Source organism: Dermochelys coriacea, chromosome 1, assembly GCF_009764565.3.
Source record: "Dermochelys coriacea isolate rDerCor1 chromosome 1, rDerCor1.pri.v4, whole genome shotgun sequence".
Classification (NCBI taxonomy): Eukaryota; Metazoa; Chordata; order Testudines; family Dermochelyidae; genus Dermochelys; species Dermochelys coriacea.
The window spans coordinates 251,002,932-251,030,906 of NC_050068.2; the positions used below are offsets into that span (position 1 = coordinate 251,002,932).

The window sequence follows — 27,975 nt, forward strand, 5'->3', positions numbered from 1 at the left end:
TGTCCCAGGTGAAAAATTATGCCATTGCCATATATTTGTCTGTGTTCATACATTAATTTCATAGAAATATAGGCTCGATGGAGAGGCGGGTTTAGAGCATTAGTCTCTTACATACAATAGTTTTAATTCCTACATGGGTCATGAGTGGAAACTAGTTGAGTGGTCTTATTCTAGTTCCTGGTGGAAATTTGTTACAAAGCAACCATAGACAGTGTGACGCCATTTGACATGCAAGTCATTTTGGATCAAGGGACACTAGAGCTATAACAATAGAGCTGTGCATGAGGATCCAGGACTTGGAATAAGGTTAGGTAGAACTGCTCATCAGAACTGAGAAAGGTTGCAGAGAACTTGCTGATGCTGTGGAATACCCCGAGGTGTCAGTCCTGCCCTTTGATGAGCACTAAATTCCCAACACTTTGTAAGAAACTTATTCCATAATCCCCTCAGACATCCTGTGCTGTGCCAGAACTCCTACTCTCTTTAACCTGCCACTTTATATTCCATCATTTGTTCCCTCCTCTTCGGTGTTAAACAAGTGCTCCTTACTTCTGTTTCTGTTGGTCTTTGAGCACTGCTGAGCACTGCTCATTTCCACTTTGATGCATCTGTTTCTGAAAGCTCATTGACAGCTCTGCATAGCTACCATTCGGGTTTTCAAACATGCACACACACATGCAGAAACAGATACACACAGATTGGAAACAGCTGATCCCGGACACAAAAACAAAGGATGTTGATCGATGTTAACTATTTACTCCTGCCAATCTATGGCAGCAGAAATGACTGCAGCAAGTACTATCCATTATAAAATAAATATGCTTTCTACAGAACCAGGGTCTGTTTCTCTCCCTCTTCCCTTCCACACCACCATTTGAAAAAGGACTTGGAGCCATAAGCAGTCAAGACAAGAAGTGTCTCACACTGTTGTGGTCTGGTAGATTAATTGTAGATTTAAGATACAGGAGACTATTTTTCTTTCTTTCCCAGGCAATTGCAAAGGCCTTTTTCACCACTTCCTTTTTCCATTTTCAGTATGTGCATTTAGATGAAGCTAAAACTGCACTCTGGCACTTTAGTGCAGCTTTCCTTTGATAATTCTGAATAATTTGACAGTGGCTCATAAAAATCCCAGTTTAACCAGTAGAAACTCTTCCTTTACGTTACTCTAGACCTGTCCTAAGAATTATTTCATCAAAACTCCCCTTCATTGAAAGTAGAGCTGGTAGCAACGCCTATAGTTAAGATTGCTAACACTTTTCATTATAAGACCAGGTTTTCAGTTGCTGGTGTCTTTGCCAAACTTTAAATGTTCAGGCTGAAATTTTCCATGCCAGGTGTCTGTCTCAGGCTGAATTTGCGTGGGAAGTTTCAGCTAAAACAGTTGAGCCATTTCCAAGAGAAAGGCTTGGTAAAAATATGTTGTTTTGCCCATGTTAAACAAATTCTAGTGACCTTTCTTTGAATAGCTTCTAGTGCCCCTATGCTTTGAAGCAGAGGCTTGAACTTTGATGGCGGAGTAGGGAGGAAGTGTCACTCTGCTATTGGGGATGTGCCTTTTGCCATCGCAATGAAAATTTGCCCAAATTCTAAACCTTTGAAAAATCTTAGTTCATAAATGCAGAGGAGGGAAGAACATGTGTAGAGAGAAGGGATGATCGAGGCTTGAGCACTAGAGAACACAGTACTGGCAACCCCAGATGTTCAAAAATCATGAGTCAGTAGGATTATGTAAAAAATGATAGATTTGGTGTTCCTTCTATTTGCCTTCTGCTTTTTGAGCCTTTAGGGTGCACTGGGGTAACATTTTGAAGCTTTCTCCACAGCCACAAGAGCTAGAAACTTACTTTTTCTTTAAGAATGAAGCCTGAAATCATCACATATCCACTTGACTCCAGGAACTGGGGCTTTAAGGAAAATAATAATTATCATGAGACTCATGAAAAAATCATGAGAGTTGGCAGCACTGGGAACAGAAAATGGAGGTAGGAGGGGCAGGAGCTTGGGATGGGAGAGAATAGGAGCCAAAGAAGAGAAGACAACCTATGCAGGAGCTGGGGACAGGGCAGAGGGCAGGGGCCAGGCAGTGGGGAGTAGGAGCTGGGGAGGTTAAGGTCAGAAAGGGGAAAGAGGCAGGAGTTGAGGAGGGAGGGAAGGAGCAGAAGGGGACAGGGAGAGGCTGGTGTAGGGGATGAGGCAGAAGCATCATTAGAGCACATCCCTCTCTGGAATGTGGAATTGAATGCATTATTCCTGATTCTCACCATTCTTCTGCTATCTAGCTGTGAAACCCACTGGTGAAGAATGTGTCTCCTTCTCCCTCTAGTCACAGGTCCAGATAGAAGATAACAGCCTTTTACTGCTACCATTTACTCCGTTAGCTCACGTGAACGAGCAGTGTTTCACAAACTGTACATCCCGACCCACCAGTGGGTCACAGGAAGGTTCTACATGAGTTGCCATGTCCAGGGCCAGATTAACCCATCCCTGGGCCTTAGCCTTGGCAAACATATATTCCTACCAGCTCTCCATGGCAGGGCCATACCTGAGTGGTGCTGTGCACGAGATTGCAACACATGGAGCTGGGAGTTGGGCCCAGCTTCATGAGACAGTCACAGGAGCCACTACTGCGTGGTGAGTGCAGGCTCGCTCTCCAAAACAGCCCTCCCTCTCCCCCAGGCCTCCCTTCTGCATGGGGCTGGAATTAGGATGTAGTGCTGGTGCAGAAGGTACATATTTGTAAATGGTGGATCATAAAAGAAGACAAAATGCAGGTGGTGGCTCACCTTAGTAAGAAGTTTGGGAATCACTGTAATAGAGGACTGTACGCTGGATCTAAAGGTCCTGACTCTGCTGATGACCCATGTAGGAGATCAATGTGGTTTCATATGGTGACTATTTTTAAAAGTTCTTTTAAAAATCTAAGAAATTACATTTAAAAATGTGAAAGGAACGTTAAAGTTGCAAAGTCAAGAAGAACGCCTATGGGAAAAGTAGCATGTGATCATGTGTATCAGGAATCTCAAACTCAACTCACCATGCAGGCCATATGAGGTCTAGTACATTGGCCCGAGGGCCGCATCACTGAAACCTTTTCATACAAAGATACAAAAGCCCCTGTACTGCTCCCGGCCCAACACTTCCATGAGGCCCCACCCCTGCTCTGCCTCTTCCCATCCATTCCCCGCCCCCATTCCAACCCCTTCCCCAAAGTCCCCACCCCAACTCCGCCCACTCCCCGCCCCTATTCCAACCCCTACCAAATCCCTGCCCCAGCCCTGCCTCTTTTCCGTCTCCTCCCCTGAGCACGCCGCAGCCCCACTCCTCCCCCCCTCTCTCCTAGAAAGTCCTAAGCACTGCCAAACAGTTGTTTGGCAGCGGGAAGCGCTAGGAGGTAGGTGGAGGAGCCGAGACGTGGCGCGCTCGGGGTGGCACGCGGGGGAGCAGGGGGGGTAGCTTGGCTGCCAGTGGAGTCAGTGCCAGTGGCAGGCTGCAGGAAATAACTCTGTGGGCTGCGTGTTTGAGACCCCTGATGTATATGCACAAGAGGTCCAAAGACATTGCCTTCATACTGGCATTTCCTGACTTTTGAGTCATTGACTTTGCCACTTTAATATTCTTTTAACATAGCATTTATGGGGTCCTGCTTCTTTTTTTTTATTTTATTTTATTTAGCTGTAATGGGAAGGAATATAGAGCATGGTGTATTGCTGGTACCAAGGATTCAAAAGTCATGAATAAGGCCTTTAGACATAGATTTGGTTTTAAAATTATAAGATTGACAGTAACAATAATAAATCAAAACTGGCCTTTATGTTGTCTCAGTTATGAGCAGGGTGAAACCTTGTTATGGGTTGAGTTAAAACCCCACTGAGGTGCGAACTCATCCTTCAGTTAACATAACTAAGCATAACTCAGTCTATGACTAAACATGTGTTTGAACCAGCCTGGAGCTTTTAGCTGAGTATTGCATTGGGAGAGGGGAGAAGAGCGATTGCACAGAAACTGAGGTGAGACAAGAATAGGCAGAGTGAGAGAGAGAGAGAGAGAGAGCCTGAAAGAACAGCTGAGGAGAGTTTTTTGGGTCAAACTGGTAGGCTGAAAAGGGTGCTTTTGGTGATGTGAGCAAAATAAGCTGTTTCCTGCTATTTGATTCCTTCTGGGTTCAGAGACACAGGACTTTGTACATTCTTTGTAAGTAAACAAAATTGCATCAGTGAAATACCTGACTGTCACCAATTTCAGCTCACAGGGCCTCCAACTTTGACTAGCCGTTCTGGCCGAAAGCACCCTTCCCCAGTGTGCATGTAATCATTTCAGATTAAAAATTCAACCTTCCATGCACACAAAATGTACGTGTGAGTACATACACGAATGAAAGCCTTTCTGCTGGCTGCTAAATGACACAGCCACCGATTTCCTTTCTTCACTGTTGGGGTGGGGCAGCCATCATTTTTTCCTTCCCCTATGAGTCTCTTGCTTTCTGCTGCCATCCATGCACTCCTTACTGTCTGATGCACCTCTCCCACTTTCCCCTCTGTGCACCCTTACAGTCTCCTGTTCTATATTTTCCCTCCCTTTCCTCTCACAGGCTCCTATACCCTCAAATTCTCTCTTTCTGCCTGAGTCATCCCTCCTGTTCTCTCTACGTTACCTTGTTCACTCACATGGTATGTATAAACTATGATAAAAAACCCATGGCACCAATTCCCAGAGCTTGGGTCAGTTGACTCAGACTTATGGGACTCAGGCTGTGGGTCTAAAAATTGCAGTGTAGCTGTTGGGGCTGGAGGAGCCCAGGCTTTGGGACCTCCCCTCCTTACCGCTCATGGGGTTTCAGAGCTCAGACTGCAGCCCAAGCCTGAACATCTACACTGCAATTTTATAGCCCCGTAGCTCGAACCTGTTGATGCAGGCCAGCCACAACCATATGGCAGATCTTCTATCACAGTGTAGATGTTCCTATAGTTTCCTCAGACAGTGCTTAACTGGTACTTGGGGAAGGGCAGAATGGCTCCTTTCCACTCAGGTTGGCTCCTGCAGGGCTTCAGCTGTGCCAGAGTCCACTTGGGCTGCACAGCTCCATGTTCCAGGGTTCACAAGTCATCCCTGAGGTAACAGAATAGCATCATCAGACCTCTAGACAGGATGCTGAGAGTTGTGTTTATAATTTTACCATCCTTTTCTTTTCTTTAACAGAAGGTGTAATGCAATATATGCTAGATGCTGATAAAATGTAGGAGTTACAGACACATACAGTAAATGCAGTGTGTATATTTATTATGTGGAAGGCCCAGCAATCTCACAAAGATTTACAGTAGCAGTCTAGACAAATTCATTCCTTTTTCCTGATTCATGTGGGAAGTGATCCATTATCCTGGGAAAGCCTTTTGTTGTGAGAACAGCAAGGACAACCTCTTCTCAAGTTACCCATTGTATTATTTATATATCAGACTATTCAGGGATTAATACTCAAAGAGAAGACTGCAGGTGTTTCATTTTAATGGCTGGCGAACATTCCTTATCTGGGATCTCAGTAGATGAGAACCAAAATTCCAAATATCTCTCAGTCTTACTGTTTTTTTGTTGGGCTCAAAAGTTGGTGTCAGTTTGTCCATAACTTTTATGCTTTATATTAATTACTGTGGCAGCCTGCTACACTAGATGTAGCATTATTTTTGCAGGAATTAGCAATTAGGCTAGCATTAGACAATGTGGAATCAGGGCCTGACTTACCACCATGTTACTCCTGTTTCACGTCATTTAAATCAATGCCATAAAACTGAAGTAAAGCTCTGGTAAAATAGGACCTCAGAATGCTATATAATCTAAAGAAATCCTGTCTTGTAAGAATAGAATCAATGAGTTGTTGTGTGGCATCCCATCGGTGATCCACCTAATTTGTGTTTATATCTTTTCAAGAATGCTTAAAATAATAAAATATACCAATATGTTTTGGCCCTTGTATTCCACAATACTTGCTATTAAACGGCGACTATGTTCAAGAAACTAACAGTGGATGATATGGTTAATTTATTTAAACAAGGTATTTCCTGGTACTTCTGAGGAGCAGCCTGAAGGAGTCCAGTAAAACTGATGTCAGCAGTAGCTTGGTTACTGGTTGTTTGTGCACTGAGACTGTTGAGGTAAAGGAGGGGCCAAAGAGAACATGTCGTCTGTATGCAATGGGGTGATAGTACTGTGGAAACCATAATTTTTAATTGCTTGGTTTTTTAGCTTGTTTATAGCTTCAGCCATAATCACTTTTAACAATGAATTTCCTTGCTTAAAACAAACAAACAAAAATCCTTTGTTCAAGCATTCAGATCAATGCGTGTAAGATTTAAATGAATCAACTGTAGGCTGCTATGCCCATTTCCAACATGTCCAGTGAAGATAACTGCCTTTAGGACTAAGTTCACGACATGTGTGAAGTGTTAAAGACAAGCCAGGCCTGAGTTAAGCACAAAAAACCCTAAATTCCAAATATTGTTTTTACTCACCGTTTCTCATATACATAAAGGGTCACTGCCAACTTGAAAAGCACGTCCGTTGGAACATTTTTTATCTGTTGTATAAACTTGCTATAACGAAGAAATGAGAAGGGGGAAATCTTTTTATTTTATCCACACACGCAGTTATAGGTACTCACATAGACCAAAATGTTTAATTTCTTCCATTTATGTATTTGACAGTTCCTTTGTAGTTGCTGCCACTATTTCCCCTGTGTAGTCAGGGCCTGATCCAGAATCACAGAAGTTTAAGGCCAGAAGGGACAACCGGATCACCTTGCCTGACCTCCTGTATATCACAGGCCACCACTGCCATCCAGCACCTACACACTAAACTCAACAACCATAATTAGACCAAAGTATCACAGCCCACAGGAGACTAGATTAATATGTGCCACAGGCAGAGAATAGGAGGGTTCCAGGTGCACCAGTGCCTGAGGCCCCCACAATGGCAGGGAAATGATTAAGTGAGGTGTACACAGATGATCCAAGCAAGTGATGCACGCCCACATGCTGCAGAGGAAAGAAAACCCCACAAGGTCACTGCCAATCTGACCTGGGGAAAGTTCCTTGCTGACCCCACATATTGCAATCAATTAAACCCTGAGCATGTGAGCAAGAACCAGCCAGCCAGCACCCTGACCCACCTAACCCAGTGTTCCATCTTCAGCTATGGCCATCCCTGATGCTTCAGAGGAAGATAATCCCCCGAATGTATTTGGGGAAGAGAGGTTGATAAATCCCTTCCTGACCGCTGCAGGTGGCTGGCTGAAACCCTGAAGCATAAGCTTTTGAGAACATAAGACATAAAGCAGAAGAGAGCCCCAGGGCTGCTGAGCTCTGTCCCCTACCATCCAAGCAACCCCATCATAAAATCACACTCATAAATTTGTCCATTGAAGTCAGTGGGATTACTTCTGCATTTAAAGTTAAGAATAGTTTTTAATGCTTTATTGTATTGGGATCCTTAGTCAGTTTCCCTTTCTCTATGTATGAGTTTTTCATATGGCTGCAGAGGAGAGAAAAGTATTTTTAAGACTAGGGAAGTGTGTTTTTAAAACCAGCTGTCACACAATTTGAACTGAGCCCAAACTAAAACTTTTTTGGAAATTCAAAAAAGTTCATATAAACCCTGCCTATTTTTCATGTTCATATGGATCTGCATTTCCTTGTTCCAGCTGAAAGTGGGCATCTGTTTTCACCATGGCCCCAAAAATGCTTAAACTCATGCTTAACTTTAAGTATGAGTAATCCCATCGTTATTCAGGAGAGCTCTTCAGCATGTGCTCAACTTTAAGCACATTACTTGTCCCATTTATCTTTAAATTAAGCACATACTTACATGCTTTGCTGAGTAGAGATGGGATAACTCATGTGCTTAAAATATGGGAAAGTTGACAAATGCAGAGGAGCACACAGTTCAGACAGATATAGTCCTCTGGAAAGGACTTATTAAATGGGATACTCTGTGTCCTAGTAAAGAAGAGGATAGAAGTTGATTAAAATATAGGTAGGACCTGAAGAGAGAGAGTCAAACAAAGAGAGTCCTATTCAATTACATCACATGAAGGCAGACAGCTAAATATTGACAAATTTTATAGGTCCTTGTCAGGGCCGGTTCCAAGCACCAGCTTTCCAAGCAGGTGCTTGGCACGGCATTCAGAATGGGGCGGCAGTCTGTGTCCCGCGGCGGCTATTCGGCGGCAGCTCCTCTGCTCTTCTGGGCGTGGTGGCAATTCAGCAGCAGCTGCTTGGGGCGGCAAAATTGGTAGAGCAGTCCCTGGTCCTTGTATACAAATGCTAGAAATATAAAAACTTAAATGGGTTAACTTGAGTGCCTGGTATCAAATGAGGAAATTGATGTGATAGGCATCACAGAAACTTGGTGGAACAATGCTAATCAATGGTACCCAGTAATACCCAGGTACAAAATATATAGGAATGACAGTGTAGGTTGTGCTGGTGGGGGAGTGGCACTATATGTGAAAGAAAGCATAGAGTCAAATATAATAAAAATCTTAAATGAATCAAACTGTACCATAGAATCTCTATGGATAGAAATTTCATACTTGAATAATAAGAGTATAGCAGTAGGACTATACAACCAACCACCTAACCAGGATGGTGACGGTGATTGTGAAATGCTCAGGTAGGTTAGAGCGTCTACAAAAAGAGAAAATCCAATAATAATGGGGGATTTCAACTATCCCTATATTGACTGGGAACATATCAGGATGGGATGCAGAGATAAAATTTATTGACACTATTAATGTCTGCTTCTTGGCAAACCTAGTCCTGGAACCCATAAGGTGAGGGGCGATTTTTGATTTAGTCCTAAGTGGCACACAGGGTCTGTTCCAAGAGCTGAACCACTTGGTAATAGCGACCATAATGTAATTACATTTAACATCCCTGTGTGTTGGGGGGAGGGAAATACCAAAGAAACCCACCACAGTAGCATTTAACTTCAAAAAGGGGAACTACACAAAAATGAGGAGGCTAGTTAAATGGAAATTAAAAGGAACAGTCACAAGTGAAATGCCAGCAAGTTTCATGGAAACTTTTTAAAACCAGCATAATGGAGGCTCAAATATATGTATGTCCCAAATAATTTTAAAAAAACTGCAAGAAGACCATCCCCCGCCCCGCAAAAAAAGCCCCCACGGCTAAACAACAGAGTAGAAGAGGTGGTTAGAGACAAAAAGACATCCTTTAAAAATTGGAAGTCAAATCCTAATGAGGAAAATAGAAAGGAGCATAAACACTGGAAAGTCAGGTGTAAAAGTATAATTAGGCAGGCCAAAAAAAGAATTTGAAGAGCAATTAGCAAAAGACACAAAAACTAACAGCAGAAAATGTTAAGTACATCAGAAGCAGGAAGCCTGGCAAACAATCAGTGAGGTCACTGGACAATCAAGGTGCTAAAAGAGCACTCAAGGAAGACAAGTCCCTTGCATTGAACTTAAATAAATTCTTTGCCTCAGTCTTCATTGCTGAGGATGTGAGGGAGGTTCTCACACCTGAACCATTCTTTTTAGGTGTCACATCTGAAGAACCGTCAGAGACTGAGGTGCCAATAGAGGAGGTTTTGGAACAAATTTGTAAATTAAATAGTAATAAGTCACTAGTACCAGATGATATTCACCTAAGAGTTCTGAAGAAACTCAAATGTGAAATTCCAGAATTACTAACTGAGGTATGTAATCTATCACTTAAAGCAGCCTCTATACCAGCTGTCTGGAGGATAGCTAATGTGACGCTGATTTTTTAAAAAGGCTCCAAAGGTGATTTTAGCAGTTACAGGCTAGTGACACTAACTTCAGTACCAGGCAAACTAGTTGAATCTATAGTAAAGAACAGAATTATCAGACACATAGATGAACACAGTATGTTGGGGAAGAGTTGTAAAGGGAAATCATGCCTAACCAATCTATTAGAATTCTTGGAGGGGGTCAACAAACATGGACAAGGATGATCCAGTAAATATAGTGTACTAGAACTATCAGAAAGCCTATCAGAAGGTCCCTCACTAAAGCTTGGAAGCTAAGTAAGGAGACATGGGATAAGAGGGAAGGTCGTCTGGGACTGTTCAGCTTCGAGAAGAGACAACTGAGGAGGGATATGATAGACATCTATAAAATCATGAATGTTGTGTAGAAAGTGAATAAGGAAGTATTTACCCCTTCCTATAACACATGAAGCAGGGGTCACCCAATGATATTAATAGGCGGCAGGTTTAAAATGAACAAAAGAAAATACTACTTCACACAACGCACGGTCAGCCTGTGGAACTCATTGCCAGGAGATGTTGTGAATGCCAAAAATGTAACTTGGTTCAAAAAAGAATTAGATGAGTTCATGGAGGATATGTCCATCAATAGCTATTAGCCAAGATGGTCACAGACGCAACAATATGCTCTGAGTGTCCCTAAACGTCTGACTGCTAGAAGCTGTGGCTGGACAACAAGGGATGGATCACTTGATAAATTGCACTATTGTGTTCACTCCCTCTGAAGCATCTGGACTGGCCACTGTTGGAAGACAGGATACTGGGCTAGATGGATCATGAGTCTGACCCAGTCTGGCCATTCTTATGTTCTTAAGCATATGCTTACATGTTTTGATAAATCGGAACCCATGTTTTCAACTTGATTGAAAGCAAAAGGTACCTGAAAACAAAAATATACAATCAATTGTTTTCATAGGATTTACAGCCAAATTTTACTATCCATTGTGATTTGGATACTTACTTTGTATGAGGTGAAAATAAATGGGGAAATAAAAACTACTGCTATCAGGCAAATGCTGTAGGTTTTCTATAAATAGAATAGACTATATTCTTAAAACAAGGCCTTTGAGTTTTCTTTAATGTATAAGAGTATATATATGATCAGAAAATTTTGCAGAATAGCAGTCTGGGAACTTGAATTCTTCAGTTAGTCTGATGCTGTGAATTTAACATTGCTATTGGGTCATGTTGCCATAAGCGCTTCTTGGGAATTTTCTCTTGGAATGATTTTCTGACAGAAAATACAGTTTCTGCAAAATCAATTTGTCCTTGGGAAAATCTAGATTTTGTTAAAAAAAAATAAAAATAAATCAATTTTTCTGTTATGAGAAGCAAAATTAAATACTTTGTTTCACATCAGTTTGTCTTGAATGAGAATATTTAGTTTTGTTGAACTGACTCAAAACGTTTAATTTCAAATCAGTTCAATAAAACATTAAAATGGGCTTCTTTATCAGCACTTTGCCTTTTGAGAGTTGTAGTTTGAGCCACCATTCTCTCCTACTGACTGAGCTCTTTAGAGCTAACACAATGAGATAAGGATTTCCTTCGACCAAGCACTTCATGGTGGATCATGGAAGTGATACATAAAACTGCATGCATCATGGGAATTGTACTCCAGGTAGGGAACCTGACCCATTGGGGAGAATGTGGATATCAGGATCCTAAACTACAACTCCCATAAAGCAATAGACCACAAGGGGAAAATACATTTGAATGTTGAAATAACTTTCCTATATTTGTAAGTCCATTACAATTGGCAACAAATCTTGGCAATCTCGGCAGAGAAGTGAACGATTGACTTGGCATGGAGACTTTCAACCTCACTAGGACAGTAGAGGGGGGAAGCATGAACTTTCCACTGTTGTACTATACCTCTTCTTTGGATAAACAGAGGACTTCACCTCCAGAACTTAATGTTCACCACTTTGCAAGGGGACTAAAGGCTCAGTCCTGTAAGGTACTGAGTGCTCTGGCTCCCACTGGATTTGTTGTGAGCTACTAGGCGCTGAACACTTTGGGAAAGCAGATAACATTTTTAAGTGCCCAGATATGAACTTAGGAGGCTAAGACACTTTGTTTTTTAAAATCTTGGTCCTCATTTATGCAGCTTGTTTACTTTTTGCATTTCAACAAAGTTTAGACATTTTAAGCTAGATTGGCCTGTTTATCATTTTATTTTTATGGCACTTATTTCCAGAGCAGAGTATCTGAGCAAAAGAGATTAAATCTAAAATTCAATTGGAAATTTTGAAAAATTACAAATCTTGAAATTATCTCTATCTATTATGTTATAAAAAAATTCCTTGATATAAAACCTATATTTTCACCTAAACAACCTGTCAGTCTCCCTTTAAACTAGTTAAATCCAGGGATCTCAATAACAGGAAATAATCTCAATATCTTTGATGTGTAGCAAACATTTGTTAAACTTTCCTTGAACAAGCAGACTATATCCCTTCTGCTCTACGTTGCTTGCCATGTTATAAAATGTGAAGAACAGTTTTTTGTGCATCAAATTCATATTATGCACAGTTTACCGTTTCCACACATTCTTACAAACAATTTAAACTACATGAATAAATCTAAATTGTCAATAAAGATCAAGAAATACTTTCTTCTCCTCCCCCCGACCTCCCCACACACAAAAGAAATCTTCCTCTCCTAAACCATTCCACAGGAAAAGCATGCATAAATAGATGCACTTTTAACAACATTATGACCTTAACCAACACTGGGCAGTACAACTGTTTCGGCTGAAAACCAGTTTTAAACACTGGTAGAAATAGTGTGTGGTAGGATCAAGCTTCTGTAGCACAAACTGACAGTGCTAAAGTGTTGTTTTTGAAACCAAATTATTAGCAAATAAGTGTCTCTGTTGCCTGATTCGCAAAAAGAAAAGCAGTACTTGTGGCACCGGTGCCACAAGTACTGCTTTTCTTTTTGCGAATACAGACTAACACGGCTGCTACTCTGAATGTTGCCTGATTGTTTTATTCCCCTTGTGTGTAAAATGGAAAGTGGATTCTAAACAGTGTGTTCATAAAAGGTATGGGCTTGATCTTGATCTCACTTACACCAGTCTAACTATGTGGAGTCATTGCTGATGTGCACCATTCTAAGTCAGAGCTACAGGACGCCCTATATGTTTATTTTAGTGTTTAAGAATGGTTATATTTATCTCATAGCTGTGTCTTGATTTGGTTTATATTGACAAAATCATGACTTAAGAAAATGTTTGTGATGACGAGAACAGATGTTTTAGGCAGCTTGCCATAGCAAAGAAAAACCCAACTAAATAAATAATCTAGTGTTTACTTGTAAGCTGGTGTTGGCTGTTCCATTTTGCCAATGAATAATGATGACTAGTAGCTATTAGTGAGTAGTTTAAAATTCTGACTTGACAAGAAGGGTATAAACTTATAACTGCCTCTTTGTGTAGTACAATCTATACCGTAGACTGGAATACAATTGTTGAAATCACCATAACAAAACTTACTTGGTAACATTTTTCCAAGTCGCTTAAGGTATGTCTACACAGCAATTAAACACCATGTCAGCTGACTTGGACTTCGGCTGCAGGGCTGTAAAATTGCAGCGTAGACATTTGGGCTTGGCCTGGAGCCCAGGCTCTGGTACCCTCCCCTCCCACTGGGTCCCAGAGCTTGGTCTCCAGCCCGAGTCCAAACATCTATACCACAATGATACAACTCCGTAGCCTGAGTCCCGTGAGCCCAAGTCAGCTGACATGGCTGTGGGTGTTTAATTTCAGTGTAGACATACCCTCTGTGACTGGGATGGAAACCTGAAAGGTAATAGAACAGATGACCATTAATTGAACAACTGGCTTGTATTTGTGAATGTTGGTGGTTTTAATGTAAGCTAGAAACCTTTAGTAGCAACGTGTGAAATAGTCAAGTGATAAAAGCTTGTTGGAGTTGGCAGCTGGGTGGAAACTATTTGAACTACAGCCATAAGAAAACCTCTAATTCAAAGATCATCTTCTGTCAGAGAAATTCTTCAACTTCATTTAAACCAACATGCTTAGGAAAAAGTATTCCTGGTTGTTTCCTCTCAGGCTCATCAGCAATTCAAAAGATTTTTTTGTATGTTTGAAGAAATCAGCAACCCATGTTATGTTTTAATGAGCAATAGGGATTGGCATAGTCGTTCCTATATCAAGCCAGGGGAAGGAAATACCTTGCTTGAATGGCCTGGCAGAACTCGGGCAGCTGGAGAGGAGTTGTTGTTTTTGGAAAGCAAATAGGCGAGAGAGGCTTTTATTTTGGGAACGAACATGAAAGAAATAACTGGAAATGAGGAAGCTTGTAATTAGGTTGTTTTATGGACAAGATGCTTCTCCCTACCACAGCAGAATATAGGAGCACAGTTGAAAGACTGGAAAAGCTGATGGGGGTTAGGACTTGGCACTAATACTATGGCTGTGATTCTCAGATAAGGAGCGTGGCTCCCAAGTCTTGTTTCAAATCTCAAAAATCCTGATTCCCCATGAAAGGAATGGTACAGAGAGTTTGCAGAGATGTACCGACAGTGTCCTGCTACCTAAGTGAGAGCCTGTTAGTGACTTTGGTGTGAAGGCAGAAGTACTGTACTGTAGAGTGTATCTAAAAGACCGCATATTTTGAAAACAGTTTGTAACACTGAGGTGGTACTCTGCCCAGTCAGAAGCCACATAAACTCTCTGTGAACGTAAGGCACTCAGATTGGGGAGAATTGTGAATGATGTTTCACGTATCACAAGATGCTGGGGAAGTAGGGGGATAATATGCTTTATTAACAGTTAAGGGTACAGGTTTCTAACTAATACATTTTAAATATCACTTGTAATACTGCATTGATATCTCATTTAGTCAAGAGTCAGAGAGGAAGAACAATACACGTATGTGATCTGTCGGCTTTTTTTTCAAATGTGGAAATGGTGCACTAATTTGTGGATGTCGTACCACTGCCCTCTACTGGGTGAAATATTGTCAAATTGGTTTATGTACATATTGGTTCCCCCTGTTGGCTGAGCTAATGGAGCGGCCCTTTGGTCTAACTGGGACAAGCTGAACTTAACCTGTAACTTCTAACAGGCCTTTAGCATAGTTCATACTTCAGAGAGGAGTGTAGAGAACTACCCTCTGTCAGGATATGTACCGTCAGCCTATCCTCCTTTAAATCCCTCCTTGTGATGCACTTCTTCAAACAATGCTACAAAACTTAGTCATACAGCTGCCATCACATCGAGGGGAACGCAACCCCCTTTTAAAAATAATAAAACCACCAAATAGTACTCCTTGTTCTTTTTGCAAATAAATACTGATACACTACAAGGTGTGTGCCAGACTCTGCCTCTTGCTCATCCTATTTTATGTGGCCTCCTGTTCTCTTCGCTATGCTTGTACGTTGTCTGCCTAGATCGTAACCTCATTGGATTCGTATTTTTTACATGTCTATAAAATCCTTAGAATATTATGGCCCCTACACAACTAATACCATGGCTTTTTGACCTGTATACAGAGCTCCCCCTTCTGGTATGGAGGGGAAGGTCAGCTACCTGCACAGCAGCATCCCCCTCCCTTGACACACACATTTCCTCAGCTCCATATAGGGTTCACCACAGGCCTAGGGAACTGCATGTGGGGAAAGGATGGATAGTGGGAGGGTCAAAGAGGGAGTGGGGGTAGGGTTTGGGGGGACATGCAGCATCTCCTGTATCCCAGCAGAGATCCCTCTGAGGTCCACACCAGAGATTGTTTCTGTGTATGTGGACCCCGAGTCCTTTCCAGTTTCACAAGAACCCTGCAGATGTGAGGGGGTATGGGCCAGACTCTCTTTTTTCTGCTGGGTGTAAAAATCCAATCCCCTTCTTGCTCTCTCTAGCGCCCCCACCCCCTTCCCTGAATGAGGAACATAGAGGATGCTCTGAGAGGAGACCCTCCTAGAATTTTCCTCCCCCTGTTCTGTGTTGATGTTACCGCCCAGTAGGGGCACAGCCTGGCCCACTAATAATTGATTGAAAGCAGGAGCAAAAGACTTGATGAACATTGACACAAAGATGAAGGAGCCAGCGTTTTTTTCTTTAAGGGCAACATGAGTTGCAGAGTATTAGGTAGGGAGTTTCTGCACAAATTCCAAAAGAGATTGCATGCCCATATGCTAAAGCACATTTTTTAAGCCCTGGGGCTAAGGCAGAGATCTCTTTATTTGGAAGCAAAGAGCACTCACATTCTCTCTGGCCGTGCCCAATGTCACAAGCGTGATTGAAGATAGTGGCATTTTGTGTATATGCTGCCACAGCAGATTACCATAGCTTTCTCTTTGCCCCTGTCCCACACAAAACCCATTTCTGAATTTCAGTTACAGTCTTCCTTCCACTCTAGAATATTATAATATCACAGTCAGAAGAGGTTGACTACTCAGGAAAAGGAAGTAGAGAACAGTTGTTGAATCTTTAGGTTGTAACAAATGCAATATTAGTCTGATTGCATTTGACTTGAAAGCAAAAACCAGAGAATGTTACAGCAGTTTTGTCTAATAATTTGTAGTGATTTTCATATGATCAAAAATTCTCAGTTGCAGCTTTTACTATTTCCATTTTGAGAGAGAAGACACTTCATCCTTCACCAAGATGCTTCAGGCTCATTGTCATATCAAACTCATTTTCATTCCTGCTATGTGAAGCTGTAAAACAGGTTATGCAATTAGCAAGAAAGTGTTTGCAAGAATGATAAGGAAAACTTGACAAATGAAGTACTCTCTAGGGTATCAGTTCTGCTGCTGCTTTGCTAAACAGAGCATGCTATAGTACCCAATTTAAAGACAACGTCAAATAATTTGAGCCCTAAATTTGACCTTCCTTATTCAAAGCGCCTCAGTGTATATGGGATTTATACCTACATACATGTATCCGCGCACACACACACACACACACGACTATATTAAAGGAACATTATTATGGTTGCAAAGTCAAGTGCTCAAAAGTTGGAAATGTCAGAATTAAGCTTGCCTGTGTAACCTAAATTCAGTCCCCTGGTGCATTATGATACAGTCTTTAATTACATGATCATATGCCATTTTTCCCACAAGGGCCCTACCTCATTCAGTGCATAGAATGGATGGAGCTCACTCAGTAAGCAGCAATTCAATATTTTGTCTTATCCTCATTGTTCAATGTGTGGCCCCAGGCCTTATTTACTGCACACCATGCAAGCCATACTCTGAAGACAGAATTCTTACTTTCCTCATGGGTTTTCTATGATGCTTGTCACTATTGTATCTGAGTGCTTTACAAATATTAATTCATTTTTCTTCACAAAACCCTGTGAGGTGAGGGGATGGTATTATACCATTTTATAGATGGGGAGCTGAGGCACGGAGAGATTCAGCTAAAACATGTCCACTAATTTTAGGTACCCAGTTTGAAACAACTAGGACCTGATTTTTTCAGAGTAGTTAGCATTATATAGTGCTCCATATGTTCAGAGCACAGTTCCCATTGACTTCAGTTGCATCTGTGAGTGCTCAGCACTTCTGCAAATCAGGCACAAGGGTCTCAAGTCAGGCATCCAGGAAGTGAGAAACACAGGATTAGTGACAAGGTGTGAAAAGTTTGATTTAAGGGACTCGCTTAACATTAGAAAGTGACTCTGTGGCACTGGTGGGGGATTGAATCCAGTTCTCCACAGGAGCGGTCAACTGCCTTAACCATGAGATCAGCCTTTCTCTTCCTGCAGTCCCCTGCCTCATTCACTACTCATCGTTCAACGTCTGCAACACACAAACCAGGCATTCTTCAGCCAAGTTTACTTCACTACACAGCCTTGTTTCATCCCCAGAGTGGATCCATCCCGTGTACTGAATGAGGCAGAGGTCTTGTGGAAAAAATAGCATGTGTTCATGTTGTTAAGACTGTATCATAATGCATGCACACAAGGGGGCTGAATTAAGGTTGCAAGCCAGCCTGAATTTTGGTATTTCCTAACTTCTGAGTGCTTGACTTTGCAACCTTAATAATATTCTTTTAAAGAATTACTTTAAAGATGATTTGAAGGGAACTGCCAAATCTTCCTCAGTATTTACTATGTACTGAATACCCCCTATTGCCCCATGAAAAGAATGGTCCCCATGTCCATTCTATTTTGTCTTATGACAGTCATTCCTACGTGGATTGCAACCTCTCCTTTTGATGCAGTGTCCCACTGTGCACTCTTTTTCGGCAATCAACCCACTATTGCTCAGAGCTGTCTGTGCAGTTTCAGATTAGTGCCATTAGTTTACTATGCTGTGTTGTGTTACCAAATATTTTTAAAGTAGAACTTTAGACATTTTGCAAGATAAAATGCACTGAGTAGTTTTGTAAAATATGTTAAGTGTAACAAGCCTCCTTCCAAACATCCCCTCCATTACCTAAACAACACTTTGGCTGGCACTACTTTCTTTAGAGGGATTCCATACCTGGTGTGGTATTACAAGTTTAGTGGATGCTGGATGTCTTTGTGGTGCAAAAGCCCATAATCGGAGTGGGGCTGGGCACTGTGGGACTTAACAAAGGGAAAAGGACCATTTAAAACTAATATTATGTTTGATTAATAATGGTCCCAATCTTCAGCTTCTTACTCAGATAGAACTAGCAGTGAGAGATACCCAACGAGTAGAGTTTTGTGTTGAGTACAGACTGGGATTGGGCCTTGTCCTGTATTTCAATGTAATATGTTTAGGGCTGCATTCTAATACTCCTCCTTCGTTTTGATATGGACTTCAGTGGGATGATTTGTAGAGTAAGATACTATTCAATATGTATCAGAATCTGTCCCTTGTAATTTTTTGGGATACTAAAATGGTTGTAGTGTCATGTGTTTTAACCCCTGTTTGCACTTATTTTGATTCAGACACCAGGCTTGGTTACCAAGCCAGTAATTGACAGCATTCTCTGTCTGCGGGATCAGAGGTGGAAAGAAGTTCGGAGCATACTGACCCCGGCCTTCAGCGCTGCAAAACTGAAAGAGGTAAGATGCAGTAAGTGCCATCACTTTAATCCAAAGAAGCTGATGTTTCGTCTTCTGCAAGCACTTTCCTTGTATGCTGCACTTCAGGGATATTTAAAGGACTGTCAACATGTCATTGTCAAACTGTTCAGGCCCCATTGTTGTGTGTGTATTAACACAATGTGGGTCAGAGCCTCAGCTAGTGTAAATCAGCGTAGCTCTATTGACTTCAGTACAGCTGTGCTGTTCTGTATCAGATGAGCATCTGGCCTCATAACTTTCTCCAGTAAGAAATCAGTTTGCTCATAAAAGTGTAGTAGATGTAATAAATAAAAAAACTTTTAAAAATAAGCTGCTGTGATGGACTAAAGTACAAAAAAGGTTAATGCTCTCTATCCATCAGAACACAGCTTTTCAGTATTTGCGGAATTAGTAGCTCTCACTTTAATGCACGAACCTCTGTCAGTCTCTCTTCATCCCCCTCCCCCCTTTATTCTTTAATTCTGGGATATAATAGAAATAGGTCACTGGAATAGAATGTAGTTGCAAGATAAATACCACTGATAGGAAATAAATATTTTTCTGCTAATTTCTGTAAATTTCTCAGCATTTATCTACAGTGTGGGAGACCATTACCCTATGACAAAGTTGTATTCCATTGACACTATATCTCTTAATTAAATGCAGAGTAATGATTGACTGGTTAATCTCTGCTTTAAAACAAATCTTCCTTTTTTGCATTTATGCTGAAAAGGAAACACATTCCTCTCTCTGGTGCCCAGTTCTTGGTTGTGAAATTTTCCACTGGGCAGAAGCTTGTGTTATTTTGACATGTTGCTGTCGAAATCCACAGTAACATCTAAATGCGTCTGGCTTCTTTAGCTCTATAGACAGCAGTTGCTTAGCAACACCAGCTGTCACCTCCTTATTATGGTAAATTCTAATTGGCCATAAGCCTGGTAAGGACCGTTGATTAATCAGAACTGATAATATCATTGGTTATGCATCTAGACACTGACTCTGCCACTGGCTTGATAGCAAATTTCATAGACAGGGTTTTTAAATACTCAAATGATTATTCAGTAATGGTGTGGCTGAAGAGGAGAGGTTTTTTGCATTTCCTGAGCTAAAATTAATCTCTCTTACTGCACATCTTCAGCACAGAGCAGTTTGGGACTTCAGCTTTTTGCTGTTTAAACTAACAAAAGATGAAACCAATCACCACCTGGTTTGTACAGAGCAACCCCTGCTGGCATCAGTCAGGTATACTTTAGGGGAAAAAGGGTTCTTTGGACATAGTGCTTTGTGGTGATGATGCATGTTTGCAGAGTTAATTTTTTAATGTGGGAGAAGAAGAATCCACACTTACATCTCATTCTGCTTGATAGCGAAGGAACAACACCAAAGGAGATTAAAGCTAGAGGGTTAAGCCCTGTACTGACTTAATGTCTAGCAGCAAGCTCATATGTGCATACTGTAACATTTATCTTTCTTCCGCCTTCCACCTTTTGCTCCCTGTTCCAAACTGTGTATGCTGAGACTGTTAACATCCTGTTAGTTATTAGAAAAAGGAGACTTTTCCTACTCTGTTGTACAAGGTGAGGAGGGGAGTGTTCAAGTCTAAACAATCAGGGAAGAGCTTCCTTCAAACAATGCTACCTGTGTGTCTGGAATGCCCCACTCCCTTTCGCTGAGAAATGTTATCTCCAGATAAGGGGATCCCCACAAGTAACCTAAATCAGTTTGGTTCAGTAGCTTCAGCAGCATTGTTCCAAACTATTCTGTTTCTGCCTGCCACTGTGCTTGGCTTTTTTCAGCAGGAAATGATACATCTGGGTACAGTTCTTTTGAGGTAGGGGTGTTCTTGGTTATTTTAGATGATTCTATGTGAAATTAAATAACCTCTTTTGAATGTATATGTGCCTCATCCTTGTATATATTTTTAAATCAAAAGAGGTATTCTGTCCTAGGACTTCAGTTTAATATGATTTAACTCCTCACTCACACACACTTCTCTCCGCTGCTTAATTTAGAAGTCATACTAGAATTTCTCAAAGGAAATCAGTACTCATTCACTGGTATCCATCTCTCCTTTTCTTAAGCCTCCCACCTTTAGTACTTCCTACAGAGCCTCTGAAGTACTGCAATGACAGAAAAATTAGTTTTTAGTGTTGGCCATATTACAGCAAGGTCTGGTGCTCAGAACTTTTCTAAATAATTAATCCTATTAGGGTTTCCATTGTAAAACCTGTTTTCCAAGGAATTATAAATCAGCTGCATTTGGTGTAAAATTTGGCATCTAAGAGTCTGGGTGAATTGCTTATTTTTTTTCCCTCCTGCACCTTTTTTCATTTCTACCATGCTCAATCCAGACATCGTAGATTGGAGTTTGTTAGTCTCTAACACTTCAGTGTGGTCTCACATTTTAATGGCATTTGCACCATGTCATTGTCATGTTACGATGCTTTACCAGCAGGGTCTGTCATTTGCAACCCTATCCCAAGAGTGGGAGTGGCAGGAAATGGCCAGCTGCTTAGTTAATAGTTCTTCTTTCCAGGAATCTGTCCACCTCCTCTCTCAGATCATTAGGGCCTTAGCACAGGCCTACCTGGCAGTAAAAAAATGCACCCCTTTCACAGTTTTTTCTGGAGCACTTGCCTCGCCATGTCCCCTGGTGTTCTGCTATGCCCTGATTCCCTGGGGCACTAACAGGCTCTTCCACAGCATTTACAAAGGCTGCAAAAATCCTCAGCGAGTGCTGGGAGTTGCACATGAGCAATGTAAGTTACCGCTCCATTCTGAGCAAACCATTGTCTACCTGAATGCTATAGGATAACAGGGAGATTGAGGCCTGCAATAGGGCAATATTCTAGTGAACCTGTGTGCTGAAGACAACTAACCTAGCTGCCAGATAAATTACACACACACCTGGAGAACTGGGTCTAAGAACCCTAGTCCTTTAGTTTTAAAAACACTGGCCTCTACTACTTGAGTATATCTTCAGAGCTGGTAGTAACAGTAGGCTCCTTATTCGCTCTATGGGCTAGTCACTAGGGGGCAGCATCAAATACAGAAAGCTAGTACTTTATGATAGGGGCAGTTTTTCTGTATCTGGATGGGAGACCTGGGTTGACAGACCTACAAGGCCCTCACCTCACCTTGTTTTTCCACAAAGCAGGGGAGGGTGCTATTGAGAAATTCATTAAACAAACCTGAGGATTTTCACCTGACTCTGTGATATTCTGAAAAAAGTCAACCAGAGGCAGACACCAAATATGGAAAATTTCAACAAAGCTGAGCATTGTTAATTGTTAGGTGACCATACTAGTGCTGCCTATATTAGGAGAATTGTTTTTCTAATGTGTTTCAAAATTTTCCATGTGGCTTCCACAACTCATTCACCCTGAATCTCCTAACTTGTTTGCATTAAAAGTTGAATGCTATTTAAACATTGTTTTTATGGAGTTCCATAGTCTGTCTTTTCTCCCTTTTCTTTTTCTTTTTCTTTTTCTAATGAACACAAAAAGGCTAGTAAAACTAGTAAAACAGCTCACTCTCATTAGAGGAGGTTTTAATGCTTGTTAGTGTGAAGCATTGAGGAATCTTAATGATGAGTGCAGTATAAGAACATTGATTCTCAGGCCTCGATCCTGCAATTAGATCTGTTGCATGGACCTCTGCACTCATGTGGAGCTCCACTGGAGTCACTAGCAAATCTGATTGCAGGATAGGCCTTAGATTATAAATGCTTTGAGGCGAGGCACATACCTTCCTTTATGATTGTCCAGTCGATAGCCAACGTGGCCTGTCATTGAGGCCTCTGGGCGCTACTACAATAGGAGCAATAAATAATCAGACTAGGAGAGACAGCACAAGACTGGGAGTCAGGAGATCTGGGTTCTCTTCCCAGCTCTGCCAGTGACTTCCTGCATGACCTTGAGAGAGGCACTTGAGCGCTCTGTGCCTCAGTCTCCTCTTCTGTAAAATGGGGATGATAATACCTGCTTCACGAGGTTGTTGTAAGACTTGCTTCATTAATGATGTCAGTCACATGCTTTGAGGTCCTTGGATAAAAGATGTGTTAGAAGTATCATAGCTACACCAAGATTCTTTTAAAGTTCTCTCCAGGTATGATATAATAAAGCAAGAAAAGATATTAGGATGTTTGTCCAAGCCGTAGTGATCTTGGTGCCCTATTTAGCATTTCTTGATAAAAGTAAAGAATGCACTTCTGATGATCCTGCTGTTCTGAACCCCTTGTCAGACTTGATAAATAATTCTTCTCTCTTTTACTGCCCACACCAGCAGAATTCTATTGATTTTTATTTATTCTGATTGTGCTGCAGTGCTCTTGCCATATCCTATCAGTATACCTGCAATCCTCTCGACCACTGCCACCCGTTCAAACAAAAAGTGCAAGTGAGCAACACAGTGAAGCATTGTCCTAAACAATCTGCGAAATGGAGCTTGTGTTAATGCCGTTTTTCTACCTGAAGAGGGTTGCAAAGCAGAACTTGTGGTGATGTTGTACAACTGGTGGTGATGTACAATTCTCTGTGTCATTCACTGTTGTGAAGGCAGGTTAAAAGAAAGGAGAGAAATTTTGGGTGACTGCATATATGAGTCAAAGAAGATCATTTGTGGGATGGACCCTCAATGTCCCTTATGCCCCCAATGTTAGACCCTTCACTGGGGTCTGATCAGTTAACTGTAAATGAAGAGATGCAGTTTCTTTTTGTCTTCCCTAGTGCTTGAGTATGGGGGTAATGAATACTGCATGAGCCCCCACCCCACAAATGATCTTTCTTGACTCTTATGTGCTGTCACCCACAATTTCTCTTCCTTCTTTTTTCCCTTGCCTCTGATAAACTCCTGTTTCTTCAGTCATCTGGACTGGCGGGGGTTCTTCATATCCTGTGTACTTGCCACCAGGATTGGGAGATGGAGTCCCCAGAGTGGGTTCTCCATTACTGGTGCAACAGCTGCCTTATCTACCTGCTGCTAATGTTCCAGCACCAGTTCTTCATGAGCTTGTAGTTCTCTTCTCCCCCTCCTCACACAAGGCTTCTCTCTGTGGGTCTGATCCAATGCCCTTCAAAGTTAATTGAAAGTGTCCCATTTACTTCAGTGGATTTTGGATTAGGCCCTTAGTCCCTAGGTGGTGCCAAATATTCTCATGTTCCATGAGACCACCAGTACCAGGGCATGGACCCTGCCTAGCAAGTTAGACAAACTGTATGTCAGGCCAAAAAAAAAGTGTCAACAGGGCATAATTGCTGGGTTTAGTCCTGCACTTCCCCCTCCATTGAATATATAAAGTGTGTGTGTGTGAGAGAGAGAGAGAGAGATTAAGGCATGGGGTCACGTATTGAGGCCCCAATCCAACAAAGTACTTAAACACCTGCTTATGTGCTTTGCTACATCAGCTCATGAATAATGAGGATAAAAAGAAATATTAACAGCTGTCTGATTGACTGTGCATGGTTCATCCTGTGCATTGAATGAGGCAGGAAGTCTGTAGAACAAATGGTATGTGATAATTTAATTAAACATTGTGTCATAATTCATATGCACAGTGAGGTAGAATTAAGGTTGCACAGGCCTTAATTCTGGCATTTCCTACTTTTGAATGCTTGGCTTTGCAACCTTAGTAACATTCTTTCAATACAGTAATTTTGGTATAGTATTTGTGTGTGTATGTATTGGGCACATTGTGCCATCTAGCTATAGACCTTACAGGCGAGCTGGTAGCACCATTTATTATTAAGGATGCCCCAAGCTTCCCATTTAAAGGCCCTGATTTCAGTTGCTTATAACTTTCCCAAATTTTAACCATTCAGGATGAAATTTTGTGTGCTGGGTGTTTGCCTTAGCTCAATTATTTATTTATTTTTTTTAAAACTTCAGCACAGATGTCTGTGTTCTTGAAGGTGGTTTTTCCCAAGTTAAAAATTCTGGCAACATTTTTTGAGACTCTATGGTGCCTCCGTGCTTTGAAGCAGAGCTTGACATTTAAAAAAGGGGTGGCCTTTGTTTCAGAGATGTGCCTTTTTCTGTCCCTGTGAAAATTCACTCAAATTTGGCTGAGTTACAAGCCTTTGAAAAAAATCACAGTTCGCATGTGCTCAGTAGAGACTTTCAAGAGCTTTGCACCTAAAATCTCCTGTGAAAAAAACAGCATATGATCATATAATTAAAGACTGTATTATAATACATAAGCAGAAGGAGGCTAAATTAAGGTTACCCGGGATCTAGATATGATCTAGTTCAAACAGGAATTTATTCAGGGAAGTCCTATGACCTGTTATGCAGGAAGTCGGACTAGATAATTGCAGTGGTCATTTCTGGTTTTATAATCCACGAATTACTTTTCTCCAGCCCATATCATGCTGTCACAGTGCCATATGATAGTGATCCTTGCTCTTGTGCAATACAGTATGAAAATCTGAATGATTATTACTGATGATCGTACACAATCTTATTGATATTTTAATTACTATTTTTAATATATAAAGGCAAGGTTTTCATGCTATAGCAGCAGACAATTGGTTAACCATTTTTGCTGAATGCTGAGATAGTTATTATGGAAAATTGTTAATATGACATGATATAGTTAGAAAATAATAATCGCTTAGGATGGAAAGGATGTTCAGTGAGTCCTGTAGACCATCCCCATGCATCAAGACAGGAGTTTAGTACTCCCTAACCTTGTTTAACACTGTGTTTGCCTATCGTCTTGAGGAAGGAACCTCCAGCCACCAACCTCTGTGGTAGCGAGCAAGAGTAAGCAGCAGGAGCTGCCAATGATTGCAAAAGCGAAACATACCATGCAAACCCTTCGCTCTGCCCTAGAGAACACCAGCAGATGATCTCCAGAGACTCCCATTAAAGTGGGCACCATTGGACTGGGTGATTGGTTTTGTTCCACCCACAAGATTCTCATTCTGAGCCTGACTCTGTGCTGTAGAATGAGCAGTTTGGGAGGAGAGAACAGCGGAGCAGCACCAGTGGAGCAGGTTCGGAAAGAGAGAGGGGAGAGATGGTTGGTAAAGGGGAGTGGGGGAAAATCAAACACTGTTTAAAAAAATAATCTGATTGGAAACAATATTACCTTGAACATTTTGCTCATACGTTGTTCATCTCTCATGACTCTTTTGAGTGTAAATTCTGTGTGGCAGGGAATGTGTCTTTCTATGGCATATTGTGGGGACTAATATTAAGGCAGATAAACTTAAATACTCAGAAATGTGGTTAATCAGAGGAGTGTGACTATGATGCTATTGAGCAAAGTAAACACCCCAGTGTACTGTGTATACATAGTGCCAGAAACTAATTGTTCTGTGCCAAGCCATATATTGGCAAGATTACGCAAGGAAGCCCCTGGCAACAAGAAAAACCCAACCCCAAGCACTCTTCTTTGGCAGATAGAAATAAATCTGGACACTGAGATACTGGCAGATCAAATATTTACAAGGAACATATTGTTTCAATTTTACTCCATTATGTTACTACCAGCCAATCGGAATGTACAGCAGCTGGAGTTTATTTACTTAACAGAAAATCATAGGTTGTGGAGCTCTTGTATCTTGATTGGCAAATGATAATGTATAGTAAGGTAGTGGTCTCCAGAGCATAGCTGCTGAGTTTGTTTATTACTGTACTATATTTTTTAAAGTTTTCTGTAATTTCTTTTCCCCCACCACCACTATTTTATTTTTCTCGATGATTAAACAAAGGGCTTAAATTGCTCATGAATCAATAAATATGTCAGCCTGTGGTCTTTTTATTTATTTATCATTAAGTTATTTATGCCCCTCCCCCTGCAAGAAAAAAAGCTTAAATATATATCCTGCACAGTCTTCTTATGCAAATAATTGTCTTGTCAATGTCCTTACCCTTTAACAATGCCTGCACACATTCACAACAAATCAAATCCTTGTTAACTTCCATTTCCCTGGGTAGATTTGCCAACAAAAAAATCATATGGGTAGAAATAAATTCAGAGACTTCAAGGGCTGGCAGAATATAGAAATTCTGAGCAATAGAGTGAGCTGCCCTGTCCACCCCAAGAGTAACCCGCTCCACCCCTCACCCCCACCCCATCAGCTGTTGGAAAGCTATAACAACTGGGTGAGTGGCTGCATGTCTGGTGATGAAGAATGAGGGAGAAAATAAGGCAATAAAAAGAAAATATATCATGATCATCATATGTTTAATAATCATACCTGTTTAAAATACTGATTTTTGTTTTGTTCTCCTTAAATAATTCTGTTATGTGGAAGGGTTTAACCCAGCGGTTACAAAACAACATTTCACACCATTTAAACCTGTTTAACAGATTTCTGTTAATTTTATTGAACCATTTGAGAAGAACCTCTTTGCAGGGGACGTTTAGGGGGGAAGTCAAAGGGGAAAGGAGATTGCACTATAACTCCCCTACTCTCTCAGCTACTTTTGCAGAATATCAATCTGGCTTCATCAGAATTCACATTATGAGATTTCTACTATGAGGTCCAAATCAATCCAGTTTTGAGCTGAAATAGTAATGTCCTGTTCCTTTGACTATAGTAATGGAAGCTCATGTGACTAACAATATTCCTAACTCGGAATGTTGCCTTCAGTAAACATACTGGTTGCTCATCCACAGATCTCTTGGCTGTGTTCAGATGGCTCTGTGCCTGTGTACAAAGTGTTATGCCAGTTTCATGAAGGCAGAGGTGCCAAGCAACATGGACTTGGATGGGCAGCCTACATTGCTCTGTTGATGTAGCAAGAGGATGCAGTAAGTCATTTTTTGTAAGAGTGTCACAGGAGTAGCACAAGCCTGTTTGCTCTTATCATGCTGGTTCACATCCATGCAGAATATCTGGATAGGAAGGCAAGGAGGGTGTGGAGCTTGCGGGTGTATGTGGCTGCCAGTGTAGGCAGCTTGTCTCCCTGTGGGTGCATATAATAGTCACTGGGGATACAATGAGGTATCAAATCATGGATTATAGAGAAGTACAATTCACAGTCTCTGTAAAGAAAAGGTTTCAGAGTAGCAGCCGTGTTAGTCTGTATTCGCAATTTTTCCACCAAATGCATCCGATGAAGTGAGCTGTAGCTCACGAAAGCTTATGCTCAAATAAATTTGTTAGTCTCTATGGTGCCACAAGTACTCCTTTTCTTTTTGTAAAGAAAAGGA

At 41.3% G+C, this 27,975-nt stretch overlaps 1 protein-coding gene across 12 annotated transcripts in view; it reads left to right on the plus strand.

Moving 5' to 3' along the window:
* The window catches only part of TBXAS1 (thromboxane A synthase 1), a 333,339-nt gene that overhangs the window by 181,674 nt on the left and 123,690 nt on the right, over positions 1-27,975 (plus strand). For all 12 annotated transcript variants that reach the window (XR_006282785.1, XM_043519073.1, XM_038398078.2 and 9 more), the window contains one exon: positions 18,696-18,812. Coding sequence is in view for 11 of the 12 variants with exons in the window: in XM_043519073.1 (XP_043375008.1) it covers positions 18,696-18,812 (117 nt within the window). In the remaining variant the exon portion in view is untranslated. The remainder of the gene's footprint in view (positions 1-18,695; positions 18,813-27,975) is intronic.